This window comes from Sinohyriopsis cumingii, chromosome 10, assembly GCF_028554795.1.
Source record: "Sinohyriopsis cumingii isolate HCF-2022 chromosome 10, ASM2855479v2, whole genome shotgun sequence".
Lineage (NCBI taxonomy): Eukaryota > Metazoa > Mollusca > Bivalvia > Unionida > Unionidae > Sinohyriopsis > Sinohyriopsis cumingii.
The window spans coordinates 114758232-114775852 of record NC_142970.1 but is presented as its reverse complement, the minus strand read 5'-3'; the positions used below and the strand labels follow the sequence as shown (position 1 = coordinate 114775852).

At 35.3% G+C, this 17621-nt stretch overlaps 1 protein-coding gene across 13 annotated transcripts in view; it reads right to left on the bottom strand.

The window, feature by feature from the left end:
* Positions 1-17621, bottom strand: part of LOC149791062 (tensin-3-like) — a 522379-nt gene that overhangs the window by 208022 nt on the left and 296736 nt on the right. For all 13 annotated transcript variants that reach the window (XM_089972994.1, XM_089972985.1, XM_089972988.1 and 10 more), the window contains one exon: positions 13162-13200. In XM_089972994.1, coding sequence (XP_089829120.1) covers positions 13162-13200 — 39 coding nt within the window. The remainder of the gene's footprint in view (positions 1-13161; positions 13201-17621) is intronic.

Genomic DNA, 17621 nt, shown 5'->3' with positions numbered 1-17621 from the left:
GAACTAGGTTTTTGTTTTTTGTTTCTTTTCTACACATTATATATATTATACTGCTTATTATCTATAATTAATGTACAAAGTGATTCTAGTACTGGGCAAAACAGGCTCAATTAGATCCAGAAATCGATTTCAGGAATTTTTTTATTTTTATTTTTTAAAGAATTTTTTAATTTATTTTTTACCATGGGCGAGAAAGCTAGGGTCAGCAATGAAAAACAAGGATAGTCAGCTAACCTGAAACTCAATTTATTTGGCCTTAGCTTGACACAGGTTCACAGTTCCAATGTGAAACCTGACTGCTGACCTGTCAACGCCAATGATCCTCACCGAGGGTGATTTTGAAAAAATTTCCAGGACATCTCAATTATTTCATGGAGAATCATCACACCACCACTGGCAACAATGAACCTTGAATTGTACGTCTAGTAAAACACTGCAAATGAATCATTTCCACAAGTCTGACATGGAAACTCGAGGCTATAAGTAGCTTGGAAAGAAGTGTTTTTACTTGTGAGGCTTCCTAATTTCATCCAATTCACCCTTTCTTTTAGACACTGTAGAATAGGTCACCGAACATAAGGATACAACATTACAACAACTTTAGCATGCTTTAAGAGAACTTCTGCACACTTCTGGTCTTACAAAACCAACTCTTCTGCTGATTTTTATTGTTGATGAAACATATTTTTTCTGGGAGAACAAATAAAAATGCAAGAGTACAGAAAAAATGGTTGAATTTCAGGAGTCTACCGCAAAATATGGGATGGTTATCTAGGACAGTACTACTCACTATGAGCAAACATAGCTCAGAATAAGCTACTTTCATTGCTCCTACAAATTTGTAAGGTTTTTGGATTACGCCACTGCAGAGAAGGTGAGAGATATAGCATTCCAAGTCCCACATGAACTGACAATTGTTGTTCTTTGAAGTCTGGGAATAGATAATTTTCAACACGGACCCAAGTTTTTTTCAGTCTGCAGTCTATTTAACTGGACCAGCCAATTTACGAGTTCCTATAAATTGATCATTATTTGACAGTATGTACACTATCAGGTACTGAATGAATGCGTGGTAGACCAATTTACAACATCGATCACTAATACACGAGTTATAGATATTGTAATATTTGAGCAACCATTATGCTCAAATTGTCTCATAACGTGTAACCAGTTAAGTTGCGAGAGGTTACAGGCACTTGTGAAGGTCGCTAGGTGACTGGCTCATCATGAACTCAATCAACTTGCCTTTTTGCAGATCTAAAATTAGCCAACTGCAGACAGTAAAAAAAAAAGGTGTGTTTAAACGCTTAGATACGGTTGAAGGTCACGATTTGCAGTAAAAATATAAAAATCCAAGGTTGATGTTCAGTTTTTTAATTGATAGACTTGAGTCACCATTTTAACAAATCGCAATACATGATATATAGGTACTTTATACATATGTCTGGAAACGGATAATAGAAACTTGATAAATAATACAAGCCCACACGCTATAGCTTAAGGACCAGACACTCAGCCTACGAAATGATCATGAATAATTCATGAACTGGCATGAACTGTTCTTGTTACAGTAACAAATACAAAATTTAAAAATTTAAATTGCAGCTACAATAAAGTCAGGACATGCGACGGGTCTTGTACCAGTTGATTCTGGGTCTTACTTGATCCATCAGCCATTTACATGATCTGGATCTTCAGATGATTTCAGTACAATATTGGTCCTAATATATTGATCTTTGGAAAAATAAATTGAACAGTTCTTTCATCAGTAAAATATAACAAGTCTTCGCAATCCAAAAATACATTAAACCTAAACATTCATCATTTTTATTTGAAGTTCACATGTGGTCCTTTAGCATATGAACTGCAAAGTTAGCTATTAGATGGCACTTCCTTGTCCTGTCTATAAATTGCAAAGTTAGCTATTAGATGGCACTTGCTTATCCTGTCCATAAATTGCACAGTCAGCTATTAGGTGACACTTGCTTATCCTATCCATAAATTGCAAAGTTTGCTATTAGATGGCACTTGCTTATCCTATCCATAAATTGCAAAGTTTGCTATTAGATGGCACTTGCTTATCCTATCCATAGATTGCAAAGTTAGCTATTAGGCAGCACTTGCTTATCCTATCCATAAATTGCAAAGTTAGCTATTAGATGGCAATTGCTTATCCTGTCTATAAACTGCAAAGTTAGCTATTAGATGGCACTTGCTAATCCTGTCTATACATTGCAAAGTTAGCTATTAGATGGCACTTGCTTATCCTGTCTATAAATTGCAAAGTTAGCTATTAGATGGCACTTGCTTATCCTGTCTATAAATTGCAAATTTAGCTATTGGATGGCAATTGCTTATCGTATCCATGAATTGCAAAGTTAGCTATTAGATGGCACTTGCTTATCCTGTCCATAAACTGCAAAGTTAGCTATTAGATGGCACTTGCTTATCCTGTCTATAAACTGCAAAGTTAGCTATTAGATGGCACTTGCTTATCCTGTCTATATATTGCAAAGTTAGCTATTAGATGGCACTTGCTAATCCTGTCTATAAACTGCAAAGTTAGCTATTAGATGGCACTTGCTTAACCTATCTATAAATTGCAAAGTTAGCTATTAGATGGCACTTGCTTATCCTGTCTATAAACTGCAAAGTTATCTATTAGATGGCACTTGCTTATCCTGTCAAAGTTAGCTATGATAACACTACCATAAATGTATTTACTGCCAAAAGCCAAAAGCTAAAACATCTACAATATAAATAAAAATCACAGATCAACTCAATAAAGCAAAGAATGTAAGACATGTATCTGACAATGTGCTGGTTTTAATAACATCGACAAAGCCATGAAAAATATGAACCTTTACAGTAACTACAGAATGAATTATCTGGAAGATGCAAATAAATTAATAGACAAAAAGATATCATTCATCCCTGACATAAGGTATTGCAACCCAACAGACAAACTACAATATATTCCCTAATTAGCACCCCCTCCCCATTTGTAAGAAGAGAAAATTTAAAAGATGCAGTCCTTTCAGTACAGGATGGTTCAGGTCAAGCAGCACAATTTCCCTTTGGTTGGGTACTTGGGAAAATGTGTTGATCGAGCGATCATTTGAACTCTTTTGATATTTACAACTGAATTCAGTGGCAGAAAGACACCCACCTATACATCTGGTCATTATAAGAGTACATCAAAAGAACAACTTAAACTTTCATTATTGTGCTCTAATAAATGCACCTCTTTGGGAAAATATAATGCCCCAGGGCGTTAATTAAGGAATATACAGTATTTACTGCAGTACCCATCACCATGTAGTAAAAGCAAAATGAGAAGATCTCTCATTATGATACTGTCAGGACTGCGCAGGTTTTCACAGCCGATAAGTAAACCATATGTACATGTGCATTCATGACTGTTCATCCTCAAGGCTCAAAATATGCAGCAGTCTGCTAGCCCAAGGCTAGCAAATTTCTTATCAGACTGGTTGTGTTCATTATTTCAAAAGCCTGATGGCTAGTAAAGTTTCAGATTTTGAAGAAGAAGGAGCAATGAAACTTGAGCAGGTCTAGTAACTTTCTCCATCTACTGGGCCTTCTGGCTACAAAGAAATTAATGTCAGAATTGATGGAATGGTCAACTGCAAAGATTATGAGTGATATGTACTTAAGTCTGGTTTACAGGTTTTATTACAAAAGAAAAATAACGTAAATTTAACGAAAATATTACCCAGACTTAACCTTTTCTTTCTGGAACATTCTGGTTTACAAACAATCTGTACTTTGTGTTTTCAAAGGATTAACTAAAGGTCTGTAGTGTTTATATGTGACTTTGCAATATGGCTAAACACAGCTGTTAAAATACATATTTTGTAGGAAAATTGTGTCTTCTGGTTGTGTTTAGCAAGTAGTTGCTCACACAAGTGAATCTATTTACATATAGTCAAATCAATCTGCGCATGATAATTATGGTCATAAATGACACATGCTCATTAAAAGCAGAGTTCATTCAAATAAGGTTTTCGTCTCATTGTCAATGATTATTTACCATATTTACTTGCTTACAAAGTTTTAGTCTAACAATGTCATCACCTCAATGTTAATGATTATTTATCATATGTACATGCTTACAAGTCGGATCCAACTGTACAATGCATAATGGCAGATCCAAGTTGATGAAGTTTATTAGGAGAAATTGATACAATAAGCATCACAGACCCTCATCTGCCAGCACATTATGTGACAGTGTATCAGGGTCAGTGTTGTTTGCAATAGGACCTAGAAGCAAGTACAGATGGTATGAGCAACAATAATGACTACAGGAAGTCTGTTCAAATGCATGACATGTATTGCACCTGTTTTGGGTGATGATGTTTTTACCTGTAACCTGATAGAAAACTGTCAGCCAAAGTTTATTCTTGATGATTAATGCTAAAATGCTCCTAAAGGTGTCACTTTATTTTAAATATAAGCTCATCTTAACGATCAGATAAGTAAAATTTTGATTTGCAAATACATATTAGGCCAGAGTTTAGATGATAAAAGCCAAACCAAGCAGCAATAATGCAGAAATAGGTAAACTGCATGTCTTTTGAAGGTAAAGTGCTTCTGCAAAATCAACACTTACTGCACAGCTTGAAATGACGTGAACATTACAATATGACATCACTGATGCAGCATCAACCTTTGCCAAGGCGCATCATAATGGTATAAACGCTGGGAGAGACTGGACATAAAAATGAAATTTGTCACTTCAGTCTCTAATTATATAATGACAACAAAAATTATAACACAATCTTAATAACTGCAACAACAGTCCTGTGAAATAAATTATAAATCCAAGGAAAGTATTTAAGACCTCTGTGTGGAGTTATGCTGGTAGAGTGTCAAACTAGTAATTTTAGGGTTGCGGGTTCAATACTTGCCCAGGCCAACCCAAGTCGACTGCCTCAGTGTATTCTTTGGAAAGGTACTTAGCTCTCAGCAAGACATACTGAAGTGATGAAAGTTGTATTAATTAAAACCCAACCAACTAACAAGATCTTTCTATAAACCGTTAGCAATTTATGCTTTGCCAGAAATTGAACAAACAGACTTTCTGTTGCAGAAAACTCAGGAACTGTGTCATACTAAAAATATACAATTCTTCTTGATGTAATTGGTAAGGAGTATGTAATCTTCAACCAATCAACAATTGTTTTTAAAGTTTTAATCAGTCATTCAGCTATCATCTATTGGATAATTAGTGTCAGGTTATTTTTCTGCATACCTTGTTATGTAATGACAATGACCTATTTAACTAAGAGCAGCATAAGAAATTGCACACCAAAGTAGAACTTTTTAAGTGACTGCAGCATTTCTTAACAGTGAGAAAAGTTTACAAATGTGTTGTTACCTACTGAACATCCTTAACAAAAACCCAGGCTGTCCAGCAAAAACATTTATTTATTTGACCAACAAAAGTCCCTCAAAGGCACTAATGCTACAGTGGTGGAAAAGAATTTTCAAGAAAGCTAACATAAGACCATTTGTTCCTTTTAAAGTGAGAGTGCTGAAACCATTTTTGATAAACTTCACCAACAACAAATATTTTCAAATTAGCTGCTGTGATGGACATATGGAATGTCAATTTGGCACCATTTTCTTTAGGACAACAAGGCATCATTACATGTGTCCTGATGGAAATCGCATATTGATATGACTTTCAGTTTTTGAGGAACAATGATAACAAGATGTGTGTGTGCTTTGGGAATTTTAACATAGCTTTAACAATCTGAGCCATTTCACTACGATTTCTGCAGTTTAGAGCAATGCCTAGCAATGGAGTATCATACCACAGGCATGAAGCATCATGTCCCACCCAGGCACATTATCCTGACACCAGGCCAACCAGTTCTAACACTAACCTCTTAATGCTGAGTGCCAAGTAAGGTAACTGCAAGTACCATGTTTATATGCCATTGGTGCGACTCAACCAGGGTTTCAACCGTGACCTCCCACATCTGAGATGGATGCTCTACCACAAGAAGTGAAAACCCCATGATGACAAGTCCATCCATTCAGGAGGAGTATCAATAACAAGATTTTCAAGATGACTGCTGTGGTGGCCATATTGGAGATCAGGCTGGTACCATTTTCATTAAGGACCAACAAGACACTATATGAAGTCCAAAAACCTTATGCTGATATCACTATCCATTCTGAAGAAGCAGTGATAACAAGATCCACTGTCCAAATAGCATCATTTTCATTTAGAACCAATTTGACCATGGGATAAATGTAAGTGTAAAGTTTCTTGGCAATCCTCCAAGTAGTTTAGGAGGAGTAGGAATAGCAAACTTGTGCTAACAAACTGACAGATGACACACAACAGATGATCCCAAAAGTTCATTTCATCTATGACTGGCAGAGCAAAGAAATCTTAAGGAAATTTCAATTTAATTACTCAGTTATTTAAAATTAGTTTTAAAGTCCTTGCAAAATTATTTGAAAATTGAGTGCCAAATATTGTCTTTCCATCTGTCTGTCACTTCATGTGGAGAGCTCATTACTGATTTTGCATCATGGCAATTTGGGTAGTTGTTTTTTTCACTGCATAGCAAGACACACTGCTATAGCCAAATCTGTTTCACCTATGGCAGGATTCAAACCACCATTGGTTTATTTGTCAGTCTTACATGGAAACCACATCATGCCAAACATATCACTTTAAAATATTGCAATTACAGTATGATCGTCAGGCTAGGCATTGAGTCATTACGTTGTCCAGGTTTAATCTGGAGTCATTCCGAACTGCCATGCAATGGACTATCAAAAGTCAGTCGTTCTTATGACTGAGTTAATTGCGTTGGAGAGATCTTCAACAGAAAAAGTATCTTGTTTCATACAAGTGATTCTTCAAAAGAAGTAGCATCTTGGTCACTGTATCAAAATGAATAATACACTCTCAAATTTTTTACTTTTAAAATGATTTTTTTTAAAGGCTATCAATTAAATTAGAATAATTTATGATTTACATATTTAACTACTAATATTTATTCCAGGTGGATGAGTAGTCTAAGGTGTTCACCTTTTGAGATCTCTCATATGTGGGTTCTAGTCTCGGCTCAGCCAATGCAGGTATATGAGATAGTATGGCAGTAGCTTCCCATTGATTGGTAATTCTTCCCATGTTTCCTCCACCCAAAATACTGACTGCCAAGTATTGCCTATCATGTGTTGAAAAATGGCGTTAAACCCACAAAACCCCAAAGAATCTCAATACTCAAAACTTTTCTTAATATAATATATGTCTATATGTCAAATAGATGAACCTGTAAATTCATGTATACAGTAATTTACTAATAAATCAGAGGTAAACTGGTAAAAACTAGCATAACATAGCTTCCTCTCCCAGCTCCCATACAATTTTTGCCCTGTTTATTGATGGATGAATTAACAACAAATGACATATATGCAATTGCCTAAAAAAGTATGGTACATCAATCTGACATGTGTAACATGCTGCTACACCCACCCATTTCTGGTACTTCTCTAATATGCATGACATGATGTTAAACCCACACACTTTGATTCATGTCAAATATCGCTGGCAACTGGAAAACACATTATCAGCTGTCTCATCAATTACTTACACTTTGAAACTCTTCACAAATAAAGTCTAAATGTGATGTAATTTCTTACTTATGCACTAACTGTATCAGTAAGTCATTCCAGTATGTATTTATTTGAAATGATTATTTAATCTTTGATTTCTAACATAGTTTTAAAATGATTCATCAATCTAGCATTTCTAAGATATATAGTAAGTGGTCAAAGAAGATTAAAAACAATTCCCAAATCAGAGTTAACTATCTTTACTCCTTAGCGTAACATTTTCTCTCTAAAACATATTTTGTCGTACGAGTACCAGTGCTAAAGTACCAGCTATTCTCTCAGAACCTAATTAGTTTATAAATAATTTTAGATTTCATCTAGTTCAAATTTCATCGAAATTGGATCTAAAGTAGTCAAATAAATACAAATTTAAACAGTTTAAATTTTTAAATACAATATAATCAATGCAGCCTAGGTGTCAGACAACCATTCACAAGAACAGCAATACACTGTTCATACATAGCTTGGCATGAGATTTACCAGCGGTCAGTTTCCTTTGGGAATGAACAGTGATAAACAACCGTTCTTAATAGCTTTTCGTGTTATAGTTTCAAGATACATGTACCAGACTGAGACTTAACAAAATATTCTTTAATTTTGAGCAAACAAGGGCATCTTATTTTTTGAGGTCATCCATGTGCAATGAGGTGAAATACAAAAAATTTAATTTGGGTTCTGACTTTGTGTACATCAACAGGTTGTAGATTGTGTGGAATGTGAACACAAACAATGAAGATTTTTGTGGATCTAAAAATTTAGCGATTTTCTCCAAAGAGAAAAGTTTTAAATTTTGGTGAGTTTTATTTTAGCATATATAGTTACAGGAATTTTGTTTATTTATTTATGTGGGTAGACATTTTGGCCACATTACTTATGCAGGTACAAAATTAGATATTTTTTTTTACTTGTACCGTTTGATCTACAGTCTATTATATACTCAATGTCTGGTGCATTAAAATCAACCTCACTGTTGGATAAAGACATTACTCAAAGGTAAGCGTGTGCCCAAGCTATATTGTAAAATTTACCTAAGCATGCAAAAGCATACAAGGGTGCACAAATGCGACAGAGACGCCAGATTTGAATTGTTAAGAGTATTATTTGTGGGTGAAAAGATATGTGTATTATATGTATATATACATGCATTTCAACAAACAACCTACAATAGATATCGATACACATATGTAATATAGAGCCAAGGATAAATATTTATTTATTCATGTTGATTAATTATTGAAAGTAACTTTTATAAGGTATGCATCATTTTGAATTGACTCTCAGCATTTAGTATGGAACTGTGTATTGACGTGTGTACTGAAATGGCAAAATTGCTGATGCATCACTAAACGCATAAGCATAGAACTTCTCAATAGATACATGGTGTATATCTATGGCTATACATTTTCTTTTAATTGATCAAACACAATAATGTAGCAGCATTCCATTTTTGACAATAAGGTGGATGACAATGTGTCCATGTAAAATCAATGAGAAACTTTACATCACAGGTCAGCCTGTATATCTCTAATTTCACATACTAAAGACAAAATACGATCTTGCAAAAAATATTCGGCATCTGGAAAACTGTTTTGACAATGAAAAAGTTTGGAAATCACAAATACTATGCTGAACTGTCTTGTGTCAGAACAAAAATATGTACCAGTATTCAAAAGGCAAAACAATAACAAGGCCGTAAGAATTAAAGGAAAAGGTTTTAATAATGCTAGGTCTATCCATTTTTTGTCTTAAAATCATGAAGATAGAGTCAGAATGTGAGGCTTTTCTTTTAAACTTGTAGCTTTATTTAAGAAAAGAAATGTTTCATGACAATGAACTGTGTTAACATGATCGATCATAGGTTAAATAGACATCAGATTAAGTTGAATTGATTGTAACTTGATACTGAAAAGTATTATAGGCACTTATTTCACTGTTCAATACTAATAGTGATGTAGTTCAGGAATTTCTGATTGGAAAGATATGGGTACAATGCAATTATCAACAGGTAATTGGTACCTGAGAAATCTTGCATTTTACAATGATTAGAAGCATCGTTTCTATTCCGTAGACAGTGCATAAGTAAAAGGTACAAAATTTAGATGAACAAAAATGAAGCTATGAAATATAACCTTTCTCCGGTATATGTAATTTTTATTAAATTACAATAAATCTGTAATTTTCATTTTAAAGGCATTAATATCTCAAATAATCAAGATCTTGGCAAAGCTGCAATCATGTAAATCTTAATTACATCTTTGATCCAACTCAAAACTCGGGATGCCACTATCTACCATTTAAATCATTTCCACAACTCAACACTCAGGATGCCACTATCTACCATTCAAATCATTTCCACAACTCAAAACTCGGGATGCCACTATCTACCGTTCAAATCATTTCCACAACTCAAAACTCGGGATGCCACTCTCTACCAATGAAACCATTTCAACAACTCAAAACTCGGGATGCCACTATCTACCATTCAAATCATTTCCACAACAGCCACATTTAGTACAGAATCCAATCGGTCACCCGATCACACTATGCATGCAATTTTACAAGAGTAAAATAAGAAAAACAAGTCTTACCCTAAAACAGGGTTTTGTATTGGACTGTAAGCAGATCCATTCAAGGTGTACTAACACAAAATTTAAAGTTGGAAACTTTAGGCACAACATAGCAGACATGGGCATTGTTAGCATGTCCACCCAACATGTTCCCGACTCCAAACATTGTTAGCATGTCCACCCAACATGTTCCCGACTCCAAACATCATTAGCATGTCCACCCAACATGTTCCCAACTCCAAACATTGTTAGCATGTCCACCCAACATGTTCCCGACTCCAAACATTGTTAGCATGTCCACCCCACATGTTCCCGACTCCAAACATTGTTAGCATGTCCACCCAACATGTTCCCGACTCCAAACATCATTAGCATGTCCACCCAACATGTTCCCGACTCCAAACATTGTTAGCATGTCCACCCCACATGTTCCCGACTCCAAACATCATTAGCATGTCCACCCAACATGTTCCCAACTCCAAACATTGTTAGCATGTCCACCCAACATGTTCCCGACTCCAAACATTGTTAGCATGTCCACCCAACATGTTCCCGACTCCAAACATCATTAGCATGTCCACCCATCATGTTCCCGACTCCAAACATTGTTAGCATGTCCACCCAACATGTTCACGACTCCAAACATTGTTAGCATGTCCACCCAACATGTTCCCAACTCCAAACATTGTTAGCATGTCCACCCAACATGTTCCCGACTTCAAACATTGTTAGCATGTCCACCCAACATGTTCCCGACTCCAAACATTGTTAGCATGTCCACCCAATATGTTCCCGACTCCAAAACATTGTTAGCATGTCCACCAAACATGTTCCCAACTCCAAACATTGTTAGCATGTCCACCCAACATGTTCCCGACTCCAAACATTGTTAGCATGTCCACCCAACATGTTCCCGACTCCAAACATATGGTAAAGCTCTACAATATCCACAGTCGTTTGTTTTTGCATTATGGTTTAGATTACAAAATTTGTTTTCCAATTTTTTTTTTTTATTGACATAAGTGACCACAAAGAGGAAGAAAAGAAACATAGAACATGTAATAGAAAACTTTAAAGTGATCAATGTCCGGCCAATTTTACTTATTCCTGTAGATACAATCTGATTAAAATCATATCTCCACTACCCATGTGAAGATCTGACTGAGACAGCTAAGGAATCATGTACTCTTAACAGGGTCATGTTTTGGTGACCTATATTATTATTATAACCACTAATTTTATCAGCCAATCTGATGAAGTATTATATCATCGTGTTTGGGAGACTGAGCAGTATTGGCTGAAGAGCATCAATGGGTGCAGAATGATTTAATTCACTTTCAGATTTCTGAAAGATGCATTTCCATTGGTTAATTCAAAGTCAAAAGAACATGACCCATAAGCAGTCACTGTCAGATCTTCATGCAGGACAGTGGATTTTATTCTCATTGGATGTACAATGCATCTAATAATTGTAATGTATGCATACTGCATGTTTGTGGATGGCAGATAAAAATGTTTTGCAAATTATCTAGATATCACAAACGAAAAGAAAAAAAACTGATTCTGAATAAACATTAAATTACTCTAAAAAATGACCCTCATTCAAAAAGGGGAAAAATATCTTCCTATACAAGTGGATAATGAAGTTTTTCAATTTCAACTCCACTTGACAGTGACAACTTGCTGCTTTGTCCTTTTTTTTATTCCTGCCACAAAGCAGGTCAAAAGAAACAGATTCTGGTGTAAACAGGATGACACAGTACCACCCTAGTGCCTCAATTGGCAGATTTACTGACAGATAACCTTTGACCCCCATTATATTTTTACAGAAGAATTGATTCCAGGTCCTAAGAGCACAGACTGTATCTCCCATCATTGTAAATGGATCCAGATAGATTGTGAAAAAGATAAATAACCAGTCTTTTTTTTCCAAAGAAAGAGATTATTTTAAGGATCTGTTTTCCTTCAGCAGTGATCTGGTTGAAGTGCAAGTCTATATCATGGTAATTTATTCAGAAGCCTTTGCTACAATTTTCAACCTTTTTCTTCCAGAAAAGAAAACACTCAGGTCTGTTTTAGCTTTCCCTTCAACCACTGTAACACACATATGTTCAGACATTTATCAGTTATCACACTACTTAATCACTTTTGTGACAAGTTATTTCATAGCTATATATTTAAAGAAGCATTTAAGCATGGGTTTGGCAATAGTCTGCTATACTCCTATACATGCATTCTTCTCCATTGATGACAGTAAATGCTAGTTAATCTCTTGTAAGGCAAGCATACTCTTGGTAAAAAAAAAATACAATCATGCTTAGTTATATTTGGGGAAAGTAAAATGCAATCTTCTTTTTTACCTTTGGAGCAAGTTAAATGCAATCATGGGGGCTTTTGAGGCAAGTAAAATGCATTCATGTTTTTGTTACCTTAGGGACAAGTAAACTCGTGTTCTGTAATCTTTGGTGCAAGCAAAATACAATCATGTTTTGTTACTTTTGGGTCAAGCAAAATACAATCATGTTTTGTTACTTTTGAGGCAAGCAAACTGCAATCATGTTTTGTTACTTTTGGGGCAAGTAAAATACAATCATGTTTTATTACTTTTGGGGCAAGTAAAATCCTATCATGTTTTGTTACTTTTGGGGAAGTAAAATACAATCAAGTTTTGTTACTTTTGGGTCAAGAAAAATGCAATCATGTTTTGTTACCTTTGGGGCAAGTAAAATATAATCTGGTTACCTGCAATTTAAGATTATACAAGCATAGATTTTTTTAAAAAATCTCTTGATAATTTATTAAACTTGTACAAAACTGTATTCCAAGCAGCAAATAAAACATTTTATAACCTTCCAGATCTGTCATATAAAACCATCTATAGTGACAATTAATGCTACGTCCATCAGTAGAATTTAGGAAATTGCAATGCACTTACCGAATCCTGATTTAGTTGTGGTACACAAGATGTCATAACCTGAAGAAAAAAAGAAAAAAAATGATAATTTCAGCAAAAATGTTTTCAAGATCAAATACTTTGCTTGTTGGTTTAGATATGTATTTTGATACACAACCTACAATACATCATACAAACAGTATGCAACTTGATTTCCTCAAACGGACTTTGTTTATGTGTGCTAAGAGTCACATGAATTATATATTTACTGGGCACCCAACCAAGTGCTAATGTCATGGACCCATATCTACCAAGACATCAGGGTTTCTTTTTGTTCTCATAGGGGTCAGGTTGCAGTTATCCTGTAGACAGAAATTGAGGGGCACTTCCCTCCCTCTCCCATCAAGTGCCACTCTGCCCTGCAAGAATCCTCAGATCTTCCTGTCTCCAGCTCACAGTAACATCAACTTAAAATTGTGTGATTCCATCTACTTTCCTGTTTACTGAATTTTGGAAAAAAACATAAATCTGCTTTCATATGTTTCTACTTTCAAAAACAATTCAAAAGCTGTATTATCAGCATCAAGTCCATTGTTGCATTGTTTCAGAAAGTGTCCGTTTCCTCCTAATTTGACCAGTACCTTGAGACTCTCCTTTTTTTTCCAAAGTCTATAAGAATAACTCCTAGATTCTTGATTTGACTCTAAAGCTATAATCCTGGTGATGCAATGTGATGTGGCTGATCGGGGTCAACTCAGTTCAAACTGTGAATACCATACATAACATGTTCGCTTATAAGTCCAACTGCAATCTGCCCAGACCCAGATCTGCCAGCGTATAATGCACTGGCAGATCTGGGGCAATGAGTCTGCTTATAAGTAACCTGTAGAACAAACCACATAGGCCCTGATCTACCAGCATCTGTTTTATACACCAGGAATCAACTTATAAATGAACATATCCAGTATACTAAACTGCATACATCCCAATGTGTTATATGATTGACTGTATTGGGGTTGCATACATCCCAATGTGTTATATGATGACTGACTGTATTGGGGTTGCATACATCCCAATGTGTTATATGATGACTGACTGTATTGGAGTTGCATACATCCCAATGTGTTATATGATGACTGACTGTATTTGGGTTGCATACATCCCAATGTGTTATATGATGACTGACTGTATTGGAGTTGCATACATCCCAATGTGTTATATGATGACTGACTGTATCGGAGTTGCATACATCCCAATGTGTTATATGATGACTGACTGTATTGGGGTTGCATACATCCCAATGTTTTATATGATGACTGACTGTATTGGAGTTGCATACATCCCAATGTGTTATATGATGACTGACTGTATTGGAGTTGCATACATCCCAATGTGTTATATGATGACTGACTGTATTGGGGTTGCATACATCCCAATGTTTTATAGATGTGTTATATAATGACTGACTGGGGGGTGTGTTTACATACAAACAAATACAGAACTAAAGATTCAAACATGATCAATTTATTGAACTAATCTGAAACAAACTACTGTATATACTCACTTATAAGTCAGTCAAACTGCAAACAACAAAGATATTGGGTCTACCATAACACACTGCACCTGCACATCAGGGTCTATCTTGTTTGTTCTACTGATTACTCCTAACAAAGTGCATTGACCCAGATCTTCCGATGCATTATGTGATGGCAGATCTGGATCTGTGCAGTTGGACTTGACTTCTAAGCGAGTACATATGGTATTTTCATTCTAAAACTGTTAGGTGTATCAAACTGTATATAAATGAATTTATATTCAATCTGAAAGGTTTTTTATTTTTTTATTTTTAAATATTTTGTTTCTTTACATGATGCTGTTTTAAAGCAATACATGTAAGCTAGCTCAATACTCTTTCATTTTAAACCTTTGAGGCCAAAATTTAGCTTCGTGATGGGCAAGCTAAGATTGACCTTCGTGATGGGCAAGCTAAAATTGACCTTAATGATGTGCAAGCTAAAATTGATCTTTGTGATGGGCAAGCTAAAATTGATGTTTGTGATGGGCAAGCTAAAATTTATCTTTGTGATGGGCAAGCTAAAATTTTTCTTTGTGATGGGCAAGCTAAAATTGATCTTTGTGATGGGCAAGCTAAAAGTTTCATTCTTATAATTCCTTCAACCAAAATTTTCCATTTACACCTAATCATCCCCCATGAAGTGTCACTGCTTCAACACACATTTGCAAAGACCGTGATAATATTGTGGTTATAATTCCTTACCACAAAAAGGACACCTTACAACAATGAACAATTTATACCAAAATTCCCTTTTTTACAGATAGCCATGTACTTATGTATATCCTAGAAGTAAAAATATAGCAAGTGAAAGCATTCCCCATTTATTTAAAAAAATGACCAAATTTTCTAAGAACAAATTGGATTTAATGAAGAAATAAAAATATACAAATATGATCCATGACTTTGAGAAATCAGCAAATATCCCCTTCCCAATCAAACATCCTAAATGGGCTACTTTATAACTGAATCACCTGTAAGTGAAAACTTTCCTATAACTGAACTATAATAAACTTGCAGATCAATTAAGCACAGCTAATCTAAATATGTTTTGAATCTCTCTTTATCCCTCCACCATACAATGTCTGGTCTTGTAACCAGTCTAGCCAGTTCAAAAACCTGCTGACCCCAGCAAGTCTTTCAAATTTAGAAAAACACCTTCCCATCAATCTTTCTTAATTAGGCTATCAGCAATCAAAGGTATTGGATGGCTATAAATGTTCAATAGTGATATATTGCAGCACTAATTTGCCTGGTAGGCAAGGACTAGGTGTCTAAATTACACATCCTATAGCCAATAACTTTAAATAATATCCTCTAAAAGTACATTTAATTGGCTAAATGTCCAAGACTGGTCAAGCAAATCTTGTACATTCACATTTACTCTTCTGGTGCAAAGTGAAAAGATACTGTCTCTTACACATAAAATAGAGGTTGAGGCAATACTACGATTACAAGTCAAAAGTAGTTCCAATATGCAAGCCTTCTGTAGGCGATAAAAACTTATTGGTAATGAAAATATCTGGATTGCTTTGTATGGGCAGATTTTGTCCCCTTTTTAACCTTTGCAAAAAATAAGTACAATTATGTCCTTTCTTGTTAACAGGTTATCTGCAAACAACAATGGGTAGGAAAAAGAAAGAAATCAAACAGAGAGTAAATAGAAGTGATAGTTCTATTATCTAGGAAGAGTTTAAGCAGGCCAATAATTGCAGAATATAACAGAAATATATTAGTTTCATGTGACATAATGAACTGAGAATAGGTGTTTCAATTTTTCACTGACACAAAAGAATGGTAGTAACAAAGAACATTTTTATAATAAAAAAATACAGATCTGAAGAAGGGACTGGGTGTGTGTGTGTGTGTGTTTAATGGAACTTCAGCACAATAGTGGCTATATGGTGCTAATTAAAGGTTAATTTCAAAATATGAAAGAAGATTTGTTCAAAAATTTAGGAATATAGTCTCTTCTGGGTGCTGTAAACATTACATACATGATAAAAAATAAAATGTAAAGATGTTATAATTTGTTACAATGGCATGGGTACCTTTGGCCATGTAAACTGCAACATAAACTCAAATATGTATGTAGTTGTTCTTGATCTTGTCACCAAGGTATTTCGGCAAGGCTGATAAATATTTTAGGACAATAAAGCTACATCCACACACCTAGACACAATTCAGTGGAATCAGAACAAAAGCATTCCAAACATGTGGCCAGCCCAGAACCCAGACATTAACATAATAGAAAGTTAAACATTTTCGTTCTAAAGGAGAGCTTATGGTATTCATTCATATCAAGACCACATCAATGTTGCCAGTGACATCTGTGCATCTTTCTCATAGGACTACAAAGATCCAGGTGAGTGTACCTACCATCAAAAAGTAGGCATGTCGTTACAGAGCTAATTGATGTACATGTATCATCCAGTTCTGAGAGAACTGAGGTAACGAACAGTTGTTGTTGTTGTGGGGTTTAATGCCATTTTTCAGCACACAGTAGGCTATGCATGGCGGCCAGTATTAATGGTGGAGGAAGAACCCAGGAAAACCCCGGGAAGAACCACCCACCCACAAGAAGCTACTGGCAAGCTTTCTCACATAACAACATTAGCCAAATCCTAGACTCGAACCGATGCAGACAGAGGTGAGATGGCAGTGATCTGTAATGGAGAGCGCATTAGACCACTCTGCAACTCAGGGCCCAGGTAACAAACAGAGTAAGTATTATAAAATAAATTAGTCTTAAGCAAGATGCTTCAACTCAGGAAATTACATGTGGCAGAAATTGTGCAGAGAATACTTTCTGACCCAAGAATAAGTGCAACAATCAATTTCCTGATATACTACATTATTCCGATGATAAGACCATCCCATAATGAAGAAGTCTGCATCAAAAAATATATTCACTGATGTGCTCATCCCC